The following is a 13,917-nucleotide window of genomic DNA, read 5'->3' as shown; positions in this document are numbered from 1 at the left end:
ATGACACTGTTGAAGACTTACCAAAAGTTTCTAGAACCTAACATCTGAGATAAGATACAAGATTTAGTAAACTGAGAATAACAGAGCTTAACATCAGACAGGACCTTTTTATTTTAGCTTCTTTGAATAATAAAAGGACATTTGTTGATAAGAGAGATGTGCTTGTAAAAAAGATGAAAAAAATGATTACTGTTTAATAAAGCAACTGTTGGTGAAAAATGCAGAGTAGAATGAGGCTTGAATTAAATTTGAAGAGAAGGAATAGAAGCTTCCAAAATGCGCTTTATGTATACATATTATGGGTATAAGCATATATGTTTGCTATTTATTTAGATGCTGGCATACAATATCCTTTCATATTTACATAAACTTTAGTATTTATATGGTGTAGTATTTGCCAAAAGAGAAGATGATCAGATGGATGTGTGGTGTGACTTTAACACGACAAGAAAAGGAGGTATAATCTTAGACAGATAAGAATAAAATGTCCTATCAAACAACGTTTGTTGGAGAAGATTAAAGTGATTTAGGTATTAGCATGTAGAGAGGTAACAGCTTCAGGAGAAAATGGTAATGGTAGAAGTAAGAAAACTTGAAGAGAGTGCCTTATATATTATACGAATGAGGTTTAGTTAAGGAAAGAAAATGCTCTAGATTGTTTATATTAGAGAAGCAGCATAAAAGAGGAAAGCTAAAGCCTGATGATAATGATAATGATGATAATGATGATGATGATGATGATGATGATGATGATGATGATGATGATGATGATGATGATGATGATAATGATGATGATGATGATGATGATGATGATGATGATGATGATGATGATGATGATAATGATCATGATGGTAATGATGATTATGATGATCATGTTGATCATAATGGTGTTTATATATGCATATGTAAACAAAATATAACCTGAATTTTGAATTAAAAAAAATACTTTAGGATGCATAACTGTTTATACCGCCCTGGTCACAAACCCAGCCCCAGCCCTTGCTATCACTTACTGATGATGATAATGATGATGATGATAATGATGATGATGATGATGATAATGATGATGATGATGATGATGATGATGATGATGATGATGATGATGATGATGATGATGATGATGATGATGATGATGATGATGATGATGATGATGATGATGATGATGATGATGATGATGTAGATTTATATAGATATATATATATATATATATATATATATATATATATATATATATATACATATATATGTATATAAATATACTTATATTTATATATATATATTTATATTTTTATGTATATTTATTTGTATATGTATTACATATTACAAGCATACAGGGGCTATTCTGGGAAAAAAAATTAGACAGCAGTCCTCCCCCTCCATCCCAGGGAAATTTAGCAGAAATATTGCTATATATAGGTGTTTTTTGCGAAAAAAAACAATATTTTCTTTTAAAATCATAAAATTTTAAAATCAGTGCCCAAATCAACGCCCTAAAATATGGTCGATGCTGTTGAAAATTGTCTAGAATAGCGGTCTTGAATTGGTTTTTTATGTCAAAACTTGTTTTCTCTACATAAAAACATTGACCAAAAATGATATTGCCACAATTCCTAAAGTGTATAGGTCAAAGACAATGGACTTTTTTTTGGACTGTATAATAATAAAGCTGTTGTTTTAGTTATTATTAATAATAGTTTTGGACATTACACACATGTTACATCAGTTACCAAGACAACATGTGTATAAAATAAAAGTTCTTTTGTTCAGATAGATAACAGAACATTATTTATTGTAGTAATTATCACTAGTATGATGTAGTAATTACTGATAGTTGTGTTTATTGTTTTTTATTTTAGCTGGTAATTGTCTTTCTTATTGTCAAACACAATATTTAGTTTCATGGATTGAACAGAAACCATACATAAGTATTGATTTATCTTCATACCAAGTAAATGGCTTAATTAAAGATATACTTGATTTAATAATAAAGGATGTTTGCATGAAGTGCTCAAATATTTTTTTTGAAAGACCTTTAATCAATTCAAAAGATTTATTAATGAAAACTCAATCAAATACTACAGACTTTATTATTTCAAAATTTCAAAGATTTCATGAAGATCAAAGATTTTTACCATATCCATTCATTCCTATCAGTAAGTTTTTAATGAAACATTGTGAGCTTTAACTGAAGGAGTAAACAATCAAACATTTAACTGAAGGAAAAAAATTTTAATTTGATTTTCTATTATTTTAGTTGAAAGGACAAAAGTAGCATTCTTTATGAAAGATGGCTTTTCAACAAGAAGACTTTACAAAATTTGTTTGATCCCATTTTCTTTATTTTTATTGATGGTGTTGATTGGTATAACTATTTGGTTTGTTGTAAGTTATTGAAATTTTTTTTAAGTTTATTTGTTTTAATAAAGTAAATTAAATTTTAGAGATAATCTATTCAAAGTTTGTTTTAGAATTTGTTCTTCTATTTTTCTCCTTCTTCTTTACACATTTTTTCTCTATATTTTCAACTTTTCTTTTCATCTACTACTTTATTTTCTTCTTTTTCAATATCTCCTTCATTTTTTTTTTGTTTCTTCATTTTACTTTATCCTCTCCTTCATCTTTGACTCCATCATCTACTTTTACTTATTCTTTTTTAAATACTTTATTGCTTCCTTTATCCTCCTCCTTCTCATATTTTTCATCTCTTTCCTCTCTTTTAACCATCCCTTATTTTCTTATTGTTTATTCTTCAATTTATATTTCTTTTCATCATCTTCATCTTCACTTTCATCCTCCTTTTTGTTTTCTTCTTTTTATCTTTAAGCTTAACATTTAATTAAATTTAATTTCTTAAACATGTTACAAAATCAAATCAATACTTAATATAGTATACTTAATATGCAGTTATGCAGACAGTCGTGCACAAATAAATTTAAATATTTTTATTAAAAATATTTTATTAAAGGTTTTATTAAAAGATTAAGTAACGTTTTTCATTTAACTCATACAGCTAGTGCTGCTTTCAAACTAAAAATTGATGTCATGACAAAATGATGTTACATAATCTTATTAAACTTATAAATTTAAAAAAATTAACCTAACCTAAAAAATTAACAAAGAGAAGTTTGTTTTGTTATTTTTTATATATATTTTACTGTGATTACCTTCTTAAGGCCAATGGTATACAGTTGAGAAGTGTACTTGTTATTTTTTTTGGTTGAGAATATATATGTATATATATATATATATATATATATATATATATATATATATATATATATATATATATATATATATATATATATATATATATATATATATACTACTGATAAATTGTTTTATTGTCTTTGAAGTTATTTCACTAGAACATACAAAAAAGTTTAGACTACAAAACTTGAACAGCTTTAGAACTTTTACAAAACTTTGAACAAGCAATAGAGAATAAAAACTTAATTAAATTTTTTAAATATTTCTTCCGATATTAAATGGACACTCCTTGAAAAGAAAAAATTTTTTGTTTAATTTTTTCAGATAAAATTAATAATGTATCAACAACCTCTGATCCCACAAATCAGTTTTTCAGTCTTATTTAAGTCATAGTCATAGTAGTTGTAAACTAATGAAATAAAATAATGAAAAACTCAAACAATTTTCAAGCAAGTTTGTACACAAGTTTTGTTTGATACAACCATTTTTAGTTGTTATTGATATTTTGAATAATGTGATATATAAACAACATCTAATTAACTTTAAATGATGTTCATAAATTGATGGAACTTTGAATAAGAAATATTTATTTCTATGAGTTAGTTAAGACTTTCTTTAAAATTTTGGTCTGACAGTTGCCCATTTGGGAGTCATTTTGGGAGTCATTTTGGGAGCTTACAATATTTTGAATCTAAAGCAATAAAACAAGTATTAATTTAATCACCTATTTACTATTAATGATACTTTGATGGCAGTTATGTGTCTTTTTCTAACTTTGATAAGTTAGAAGCTTTTTTTTCTAACTCTGATAAGTCAGAAGCTTTTTTGAGACTTTTTAGCTTTTAAAATAAGGTTACTTAATACACATGTAAATAAAAATAAGGTTACTTAATACACATGTGAATAAAAACAAAGTTACTTCATACACATGTGAATAAAAAAAATTAACTTAATTTCTTTTATATCTGCATTTTACTCACATATGCAGTCACATCACTCACAAATATAATTTCTATATATATATATAATGCAAGAATGCAATAATGAATGTACTTGTAAAACTGCAACATCAGCATATATTGTAATAAGAGCATTTATTTATGCAATGACTTTTTTCTATACACTAAAACATAAAATATGTTTTAGTGTATAGAAAAATAAATTTAGCTTCTTGCAAATATCTTTATAAAAAATAAAGATTCTTGGTAATAACTTTTGCGCATAAGTGAACATTACAAACCATCCCAAACAAAAATTTTCAATCATCAAAATATTATTATTCTTTCTCAAAGGTTTTAAAACTAAGACTCATTCTTCAAAAGAAAGACTAATTATTATATATAATAATATTCTAAGAATGATATTTAGTTTGGCATCAAATAGTTTTTCATTTTTTAATCAATCTATTATGTCAATATAAGTCAAAGCTACCTCTCAATAGATACAAAGGATTTGACCAACTTGAATGTAGTTGTGGAGATTTTTATATAAAGAAATCAAATGTGGAGATTTTTGTATAGGCAAAATAAAATAAACAAAATAAAATAAAAAAAATGAATGTATAAAAAAATAACAACGCTAATAGATGAGCATCAGAAAAGGGTGACTAAAGCTAACTAAAAAACATCAGGAGTGGTAGAACATTGCAAAGGAATAATTAATGGGAACAATCTTGAAACACTCCCCCTATAACATTTTAAAGTTAGGTTATGTCTTAATCAGTTTTAATTGGAAACAAGGTTACATTCTCTGACTTTAAATTAAATATTAAGTAAATAAACTTAATAACGCAGTAAATGTTTGTTTATCATTACCGTATTGCTAAATACTATCTTATATTTTATTTTTATTGTAAAGTAGCTTTATTGTAAAGTAGCTAGTCTCAATTGGTTACTTTGTCAAGAAAAAAAAATAAAGTTTCAATACACAACATTACATTTTTTTTTTTTAACTTAATAAAGTGTAACCAATTGAGACTTAATGTAACGTAACTAAATCTAGATTTGAGACAAAACTAAAATATGTCTCAAACATAGATTTTTTTAATGTTATGTTACATCATAATTTGTTACACTTTAAAAAAAAAAAAAGACGTAATGTAACATAAAAAATTTTATATTTGTTAACGTAATTAAAATACGTCAATTAAATACATTTAAGAATTAAAAGTTTCAATGTATAAATGTTTTGCGTTATGTTACTTCCGATTGGTTATACTTTTAAAGGTAATAAGTACCTTAGATTACTTAACCGTACCTTAAGTTATTTTAACTTTTAAAGGTACTTTTTTTGTGTGTTTTTCGTTACGTTACTTTTAAAAACCATGAGCGTGGGTTAATTTTAAAAAACTCTTTTTTAATTACAATAGTTTTGACAAGCGTGTTATTGTCTTTTCAAAAATCAAATACATAAATAATCAAATAATTAAATAATATTGTAAATAAAACAATTTTGTTAAATGCTCATGATCATGAGTTACAGTATTTAACAATGCAAAAAAAAGTTTTAATTTGCAAAGTTAGGTTTCAATTATTTTATTTTAACTTATAAAAGTGCAACTTTTAAAAAGTTTAGACTGAAATGTAACTTAACATTAAAAAAATCTATATTTTAGACGTATTTTAAATGTCTCATATCTAGATTTTGTTACATTACGTTTTATTTTTGGTCATTAGTACAAGCGTAATACTTCACAAGTATTTATAAACTCACAAGCAAAAATGTATATAAAATTTCAAGCTTTCTTATGATGTTAATTTAAATATTATATCGCTCTCTCTATATAGTAGCCTTCTCCCCTATACATATATTTATGTACATATGAAAAAAAAAAAGTTATATTGATAGATACAATAGATTACAATGTTACGTATCCTTAGGTCAAAATGTTACGTGTTGTTATGTAACACTTTTCATGTAGCGTTATGTTACAATGTTATGTCTTGGTTACGTAAAAATAACGGACATTTTGCACGTAACATAACGAATCTCGTTTACGTTACAGTATGTAATGTAACTTTAAAATGTTATAGGGGCTCCCTAACAATTACATCAGAAAATTTGTAAAACTAAATAAAAGTAAACTCTAAAGCAAAAAGTCTTAAATAATGAAAACTTGTTAATGACCATTAGAAAAATTTTTTTTAATTATTAAATTAAAAATGTGTAGTAAAATTCCTTTGACATCAAATGGTTCCTTTTGAATTTATATTTTACTGCTACTAAAAACCCTAACAATGAAGGTTTTGGAATCACCTTTTTTTCATTAATATATTCAATAAGAATGCCCACAGACCAAAACTCTGATTTTTGTAAATACAATAGTTGATTTTTAAGATTTACTCAGGCCCTGGAAAATTGGATAACCAGGTTTATGAAGTGCTTCATATACATCAGCTATAATAAATACCTGGCCTAACAGATTAAATTGAATGCAAAAATAATAATAATGATAATTTTGAAGCTTTTGAAGGAAAAGCTAGATCTGGTTGTCGATATTCCCTGATCAAATGAAGGACTGCCAAAAGGATCTTTAAAGCAAGTATTTAATTTTTTAAATTAAATAATAGCTTACTTTTAATAAAATTATTTATTGTAGACTATATTCTTGAGGCACTGGGATTAAAAAAAAAACTGTTGAGGAGAAGTTTTAACATTTTTCCAATGATGAGATTAATACTTATTTATTCCAAGTTTATTGCTGGAACACTGTCTAGCTGTTTGTCAAACATTACAGGTGATGCTACAAGCTTTAGTTTGTGCATAAAGAAATGATCTTTAGTCTAAAATTGGCAATTGATGCCTGCTAAGTCTAACTCAGCAGTTAAACTTCTGTTAAAGAAAAATTACAGAGTTTTAAAACTACAGCAAAAGATAGCTTTCGTAACCATAACTTTTTTTTTCAATCGTTTTTAGTTTTAATTGTTGTTGACAAAGCGTCAAATGTCATTCCGTCTTGGGTTGTATAAAATTGCTTGTCTGGGAGTGTTGAAAGTCAAGTTTGTCATAAATTTTGTTAACTATTATAATGCACCTTTGGTTTCTTTGAAGCCTTTATTGTAGTAGTTTTTAATCACATTTTCAGCTTTTGCTGAATTGATGTTGGGATCTTCCAAGGAATTTCTGCATCCTATATCCTGAACAGAGTACTATTGATCACTTTTTCATCAAATTTTAAAATTAATAAACCTCCTTCCTGTTCACTAAATTTTTTTTTCTAATCTTTCATTATCATTTTTGACATTTTAATAAGCAATAACTAGCTACTAGTGCCCTAATTAAAGTGCTTAAAGTTCATTTTTGACCTTAAAAATGATTTTTTAGAAAAAGTCACCACTAAATTAGTATTCAATAATTAACTTAAATTAAAAAATCACATTAAGTGTAATCTTGAAACTGATACTATGATGATCCATAATGGCTATCATGGTGCACATGGTTATGTGTAATGCACAAGAGAGTTGCCAATGATAATAATACACATTGTGTATTATCATCATTGGCAACTCTCTGGTACATTAAACTTAAAGTATAACTTTAAAAAAATTTTTTTTTTAAAATGTTTAGGCTTTTACCTATATGTTTAAGCATGTTTTTCCCATTCTACCCTATGTGTCTCTTTCATGGTGCCCCACTTTACTATACAGTTGTATATTTTTATTTTTAAAAATTGTTTTTAAAATATTTTTTTTATACAGGATATTTTATCTAAGCAGCTTAAAGACAGTTCAAGCAAGTACAGACCAAGATTTTCAAACGAGTTTTTCAAAGGATCATACCAAGGTTTTTGTTGGACTATTGCTATACTTACTAATGTTGGGTCAGTTATAACTTCTTTTAAACAAATTTTTTTTTTTTATTATGTTGGGTCAGTTATAACTTCTCTGCACATTTTTTAAATCAAATTATTCAACAATTTTTTATTTTTTTATTATTGCGTCTTTAGATGGGAAGTAGTTTTATCACAGTTTACATCCTGAATTTATTGACAACAAATAATTTAAAACCTATAGAAAAAAAAAACAGTATTATTAAACAAGTGAACCATGTGAAAATGACGTTTTCAATCTAGTATTCTTACAACATCATTAGTTTTTTTATCTTTTACTTTTTTGCTTATATGACATTTGTTTTGTTTTTAATTGCTTTTTTATTATGGCCTTTATTGTTTCTTATATTCTATTTTAATTTGTAAGAATTTTATTCTTATTTTAATATATCTTAATATTTTTTATTATATCTTAATTAAGGATCCTTATACAATAGTCAAACATGTATTAAAATTAGTAATAGTCATTTTTGTTTATTTTTAAAGTGTTAATGTTAACAAATCACCAGGAAATCCAATTTCAAAAATGTTTGGAATTATGTGGATGTTAATGAGCTTTATAATGATATCTATGATTACTGCTTGCATCATTATTGTGATGATGCCACCATTAAATAGTAATACTGAAAATCTGCATGGTTTAAAAGTTGGAGCAGTTATCAATAGTACAGAATTTCAACTGGGGTTTGAAAGAAATGCTAAAGTTATTGGTTTGTATTTTTGTTTTTTAAACAGCAATTTAAATCAATTAAAATAAATGGACATTTAATTTTTTAATCAATTTTCCATTTTATTTTATGGTTGTTGTAAAGTAAGGGCAAGGGGGGTGCGATAAAAATATAAAATTTTACTTAAGATAAAATTTTAAATTAACTTTTTTCTTTTTTTTGGAATACAAACATCAATGCAAAAAAGTGTTCTATATTATGTTTTAATATATTCTATAGTACTTTGTTTACTTATTTGAATTTATAAAACAATTTAAACTTTAAAATAAGCGGCTTTTAATATTTAGGGCAGCGTTTTACAAGTTTTAAATGCAAAAAATAATTGTGAAAACAATTGCAGCCTTCAATTGCTTCATTCACAACATCTTGACTCTATTGTAGTTTGTTTAATCGTTTTGCTTCTTTAGTGCTTGCAACCATTAGTTTTTGCATAAAGTATTATGATAATATATAATAATTTATAAATACTAATTTATAGCTTACATACTTATAACTGAATGTAGATAATAAATTAATAATAGTTAACAACCAAAAACATAAATGTAAAAGTTAAAAACTTACTACAGTTAAGATGTAGTTATTTATTTACTACTAATATTTACTTTGAGATGTAGTTAGGTTTTTGTCTTGTAAGTTAGTTTAAAACAGCCCCTTATTATCCATTTACTTTTGCGAGTAATCAAGAACAACAAACAGCATCAAAAATGTATATACAAATGCTATATATGTAAGATAACCAGAACCACACTAATTGAAGTAGAAACCCATAATAAAAAAGTTTACATGATAATTCTACTTGAAAAATTTTTATGGCAATTTTAAAACTTTAAAATTGTTTTGAAATTTTAGGATATCATTCTGTTGCTGATATTATTGAAGCATTAATCAATGGTAAAATTGATGGAGCATTACTTGACACATTGATCGCTAGAGAGTATCAAAAAGAATTTTCGAACTTTAAGTTTCAAGGAATGATCAAATATGATTTCATTTATGGTATTGTCCTTGCAAGGAATGGACTAAAATTAGAAGTATTTATAAAAAGTTACATCAAGGAATACCAATCTACTATATATTCAATTTTATCAAAAGCTGTTGTTGACAAAGAGACAGTAAGATTTTTTTTTTTTAGTAATTTTTTATAAAAAAGAACATTTAGTATGTTGCTAATAATCTAGATAATGCACCTGAAATCTCCATCATAATCTCCATCACAATCTCCATCATAATCTTTAGGTCTATAAAAAGATTCTTGATTTTGAGAGAATTTGAAATATGTAATTGATCATGTGTTACTAATTTTTGTATTAATATGATTAGTATTGTATTAGTTGATTTGTTGAATAATTTTGATTGATTTGATTGGTTAGTTGTAGAATATAATGAATAAGAAAGATACTTTACTTAATTTTTTTAATTTAATTATTTTTATATAATTTTCTTAAGTTTTTTTTTATATCTCTAACAGTTCTATAGAAATTAGATGAATTTGCTTCAATGCACAGTGAGGTGGATGAAGTTAAAAACAGAAAAAAATACCAAACTATTAAATAAGTGTGAATTAAGTAAATATTTAACATCAAAATAAGGGTTTTTGAGGCCAAGGAATTTAAATATGGATTGAAAATTTTTTTTACATGCAATAAGCAACCGCATATCGCTATGTACTCATTTAAACGCGTTTTAGAGAACTTAAACAACTGTATTCACTATTTGTATTTAAAAATTTAGGCTTTATGAACCAAAATATATTATCATTAAATCAAGGCACACGCAAGTATGTAACTTGCATGTCAAAAACCCATGCTAGCATGCATAAAACTCTTAAATCATGCAAAAAAATTAAAAATAAAATAAAATAGAAGGGTAAATATTAGATAATTTTTTCATTTTAAGATACTAACAAATTCAGTACATTTGTTGGTATTTATTTACCTTGATATTTCTTATGTTTTGTAAAGGAAGTGCTTGATTTTAAAGAAAGGAACCGATCTGATAAAAATATAGCGGATCTGATCTCCCATAGTGTTAAGTCGTGATATTTTTGTTGTGTGGAGCAAACCTTGCATATTGGATCAGTTTTTTGAGACTTTCAAGGTCTTTCTTTTTTGAGACTTTCAAAGAAGAGCTTTCTTAGAATTTTGAGCATTAGGCAAACCAAGTTGCCTTGAAAAAATATTTTGGAAATAAATATCTCTAATAATCTATTTAGTTCACTTAATTTATCATCAGGAATTAAATAAGAAGTTTTAATAAATTCAATAAGGATTTCATTAAGTCTCTTGTTTTTTGTTTCAAACTCACATACTTTTAAAAAAGATTCAACCTTCTCATTTTTAAATACAAACCAAAATACTCTATAATCAAATGTCGTTAGGTTAAAACTTAAAGAGACTAATTCAAGAAAATACTCTTAGTAAATATTTGAGAAGTTGAGAGTTTTTACAAGCACATCCGAAAACTACTATTTTTTCACAAAAAAGAGAGGAAAAAAAATATGCTGTATTTAACAAAACTATGCATTACTCAATTTAAAATATCTCTTTAATGAGCAAGAAAGTGCAGCAAATCTTCTAGGGTTATTTTGAATAAAGATTAACTGTTAGTTAAAACCAAAATTGATTGTGAAACAGCTTGGAACTTTTAATTAGCTAGCACATATGTTCATAATTGTGCATATAAAATACATCTTTTAATAGAAAAATCATTAAAAAGGAATTGTTATTGAAATTTATTTTTATTAAATTTATTAAATTATTAAAAATATTTTTATTTACTTTAGGTCAAAGTAGTTAAACATAATAATTGTTTGAGATTTTAAATAAGATTAAATCAACAGTAAAGATACATTACATTTTAAAAATTTTATGATCATAATTTTCATATTTTCACATATTTTATGTTAAAATATATATTTTGATATTTGTTGAGGAATTATTTTATGTTGAATTTTTACCAAATAGTAGTTTACTTTAAAATTTCAAGTCTTGAAATAAAGAAATAAAGTTTTAGTTTTAAGAAACTTTATTTTTGTCACTTTTTGCTGTTTTTGACCAACCTCACTGTGCAATGACTGAAGTTTTAATGATTTATAACATTTATAATAATCCTTGCATTAAATATATTGTTCCAGCTATTTTTATTCTTATAAATATGTATTATATTGGTCTTATGAATAAATATATATATATTTATTTGAATACTCCTATTATTAAATTTTATTAATTGTTCATTCAGATAGCAGATGTTTAGTATTAACACCTGAGTTCTTAAAGTATTTTTGTCAGTTATTGACAACAATTTCAACTAGGTGCAAAATAACTAAAAGTGAAGTTTTTAAATTTTATAATTTAAAAGATATGTAAAAAATTGAACTGTGAACAGCTGAATAATCAAATACGTAAGATGTGCATCACAGTAGTTGTTTCAAATAATTTTTAGTTATATAAATATTTTGGTCTTAAAAGTTAAAAATTTTTTTATAAAAGTTTTAAAATAGTAATTAAAAGAAAAACATTTCTTTTGCTGTTGATAAGTTGTTTGTTTTATTTATGCAATCATGTTAGTTGTTTACTGTAATAAGTTGTTTGTATTATTTATGCAATTATGTTAATTGTTTACTGTAATAAGTTGTTTGTATTATTTATGCAATTATGTTAATTGTTTACTGTAATAATGTTAAAATGTGTAATACTTGAAGTTTTAAAGAATAAATTATGTTTATATTCAAAGCAATAAGTAAAATAATATTTTTTTTAAATCCAATATTTAAATCCTATCATTCTAATTGAAATGTTAATTTACCTTTATTTTATCTGAAATAAAAAAATCTCACTGTTGGTTTTTCAATTTTGCAACAATTTTATTTGAATTTTTTTTTTAACTTATAATGGTATAAAAGTTTAAGATTTAAGAAAACTCAGTTTTTGTAGTAATAATTAGGGGTGTATCAGATTAGAAATTTGGAATTCTGGCTGGAACAAGAATTATATTCATGTAATTTTTTTACCTTCAAGATTGATATTAAAAGTCTGCACCTCAACATCATGGCTACATAATGTATATTTATAACCCATAATATATATATATATATATATATATATATATATATATATATATATATATATATATATATATATATATATATATTATATATATATATATATATATATATATATATAACCTATTTCAGTAACTTGATTCTTGTTTCATTTTATTCTAATATGTTGTTTTATTTGTTACTTATAATTTTATATATTGAGAGTTTTAACCTGCATAATATTTATATTTAAAATTATTTCTTTATATTCTATTTTCCATTTGGATAAGCAAAATATAGGTGTTCACCTAACCGACCATTTCTATATTTATATTTATTTAAAGATATGTATAGAAATTATCTATAATTTTTTTTATCTGGCTTTATTTATTTATAGAAAAAGTATATATATATATATATATATATATATATATATATATATATATATATATATATATATATATATATATATATATATATATATATATATATTTATACAGCAAAAAAGACTTATCATTTTTAAAATAAAGTTTAGAGTCAATTACTCACTGAATAAACTCAATTATGTTCCGATATTAAGTCTATAAATATTTTCATAGAGTCCTTTTTAAATGGTTTAGTAAAGATATCCTCTAAGTTTTTGTTTGATTGTACATATTCCCAGATTATCTTTCCATTATGGAGGCTCTTTTATAAAATGGTATTGTATATCAATATGTTTTGTACATGAATGTTTCACTGTATTTTTCGATAAAGCAATTGAACCTTAGTTGTCATTTTTAATATTTACCAGTTCAGTGATTTCCACAAATAAATCTTTCAGGAATTGGGTAAAGTATGCTACTTCTTGGCATGTGGCAGATATTGCCATATCTTAAACTTCGCATGTTGAAAAAGCAACAGAGGCTTGTTTCCTAGATTTCAATACTATAATTGGTCCATTTTGGTAAAGAATAAAACAATAGCCAGTAATAATTCTTTGATCATTGCAAGATGCTCTCCAATCAGCATCACAAAATACATTCAAATTAATACTTTGTTGAGTTTTTATAAAAGTTAAGGAATAGTCTAGAGTACCTTTAATATATCGAAAATCATGTTTAAGCATTGTCAAA

The 13,917-nt window shown here is 24.6% G+C and overlaps 1 protein-coding gene across 3 annotated transcripts in view; it reads left to right on the top strand.

The window, feature by feature from the left end:
* LOC105846586 (uncharacterized) overlaps nt 1–13,917 on the top strand; it is a 39,445-nt gene that overhangs the window by 16,991 nt on the left and 8,537 nt on the right. For all 3 annotated transcript variants that reach the window (XM_065810423.1, XM_065810421.1, XM_065810422.1), the window contains exons 9-13: nt 1,857–2,153; nt 2,255–2,382; nt 7,905–8,026; nt 8,522–8,745; nt 9,613–9,875. In XM_065810423.1, coding sequence (XP_065666495.1) covers nt 1,857–2,153; nt 2,255–2,382; nt 7,905–8,026; nt 8,522–8,745; nt 9,613–9,875 — 1,034 coding nt within the window. The remainder of the gene's footprint in view (nt 1–1,856; nt 2,154–2,254; nt 2,383–7,904; nt 8,027–8,521; nt 8,746–9,612; nt 9,876–13,917) is intronic.

Source organism: Hydra vulgaris, chromosome 11 (genome assembly GCF_038396675.1).
Source record: "Hydra vulgaris chromosome 11, alternate assembly HydraT2T_AEP".
Taxonomy (NCBI): Eukaryota; Metazoa; Cnidaria; class Hydrozoa; order Anthoathecata; family Hydridae; genus Hydra; species Hydra vulgaris.
Note: the sequence above shows the minus strand (reverse complement) of the source record. Positions and strands in the feature narration are given on the sequence as shown.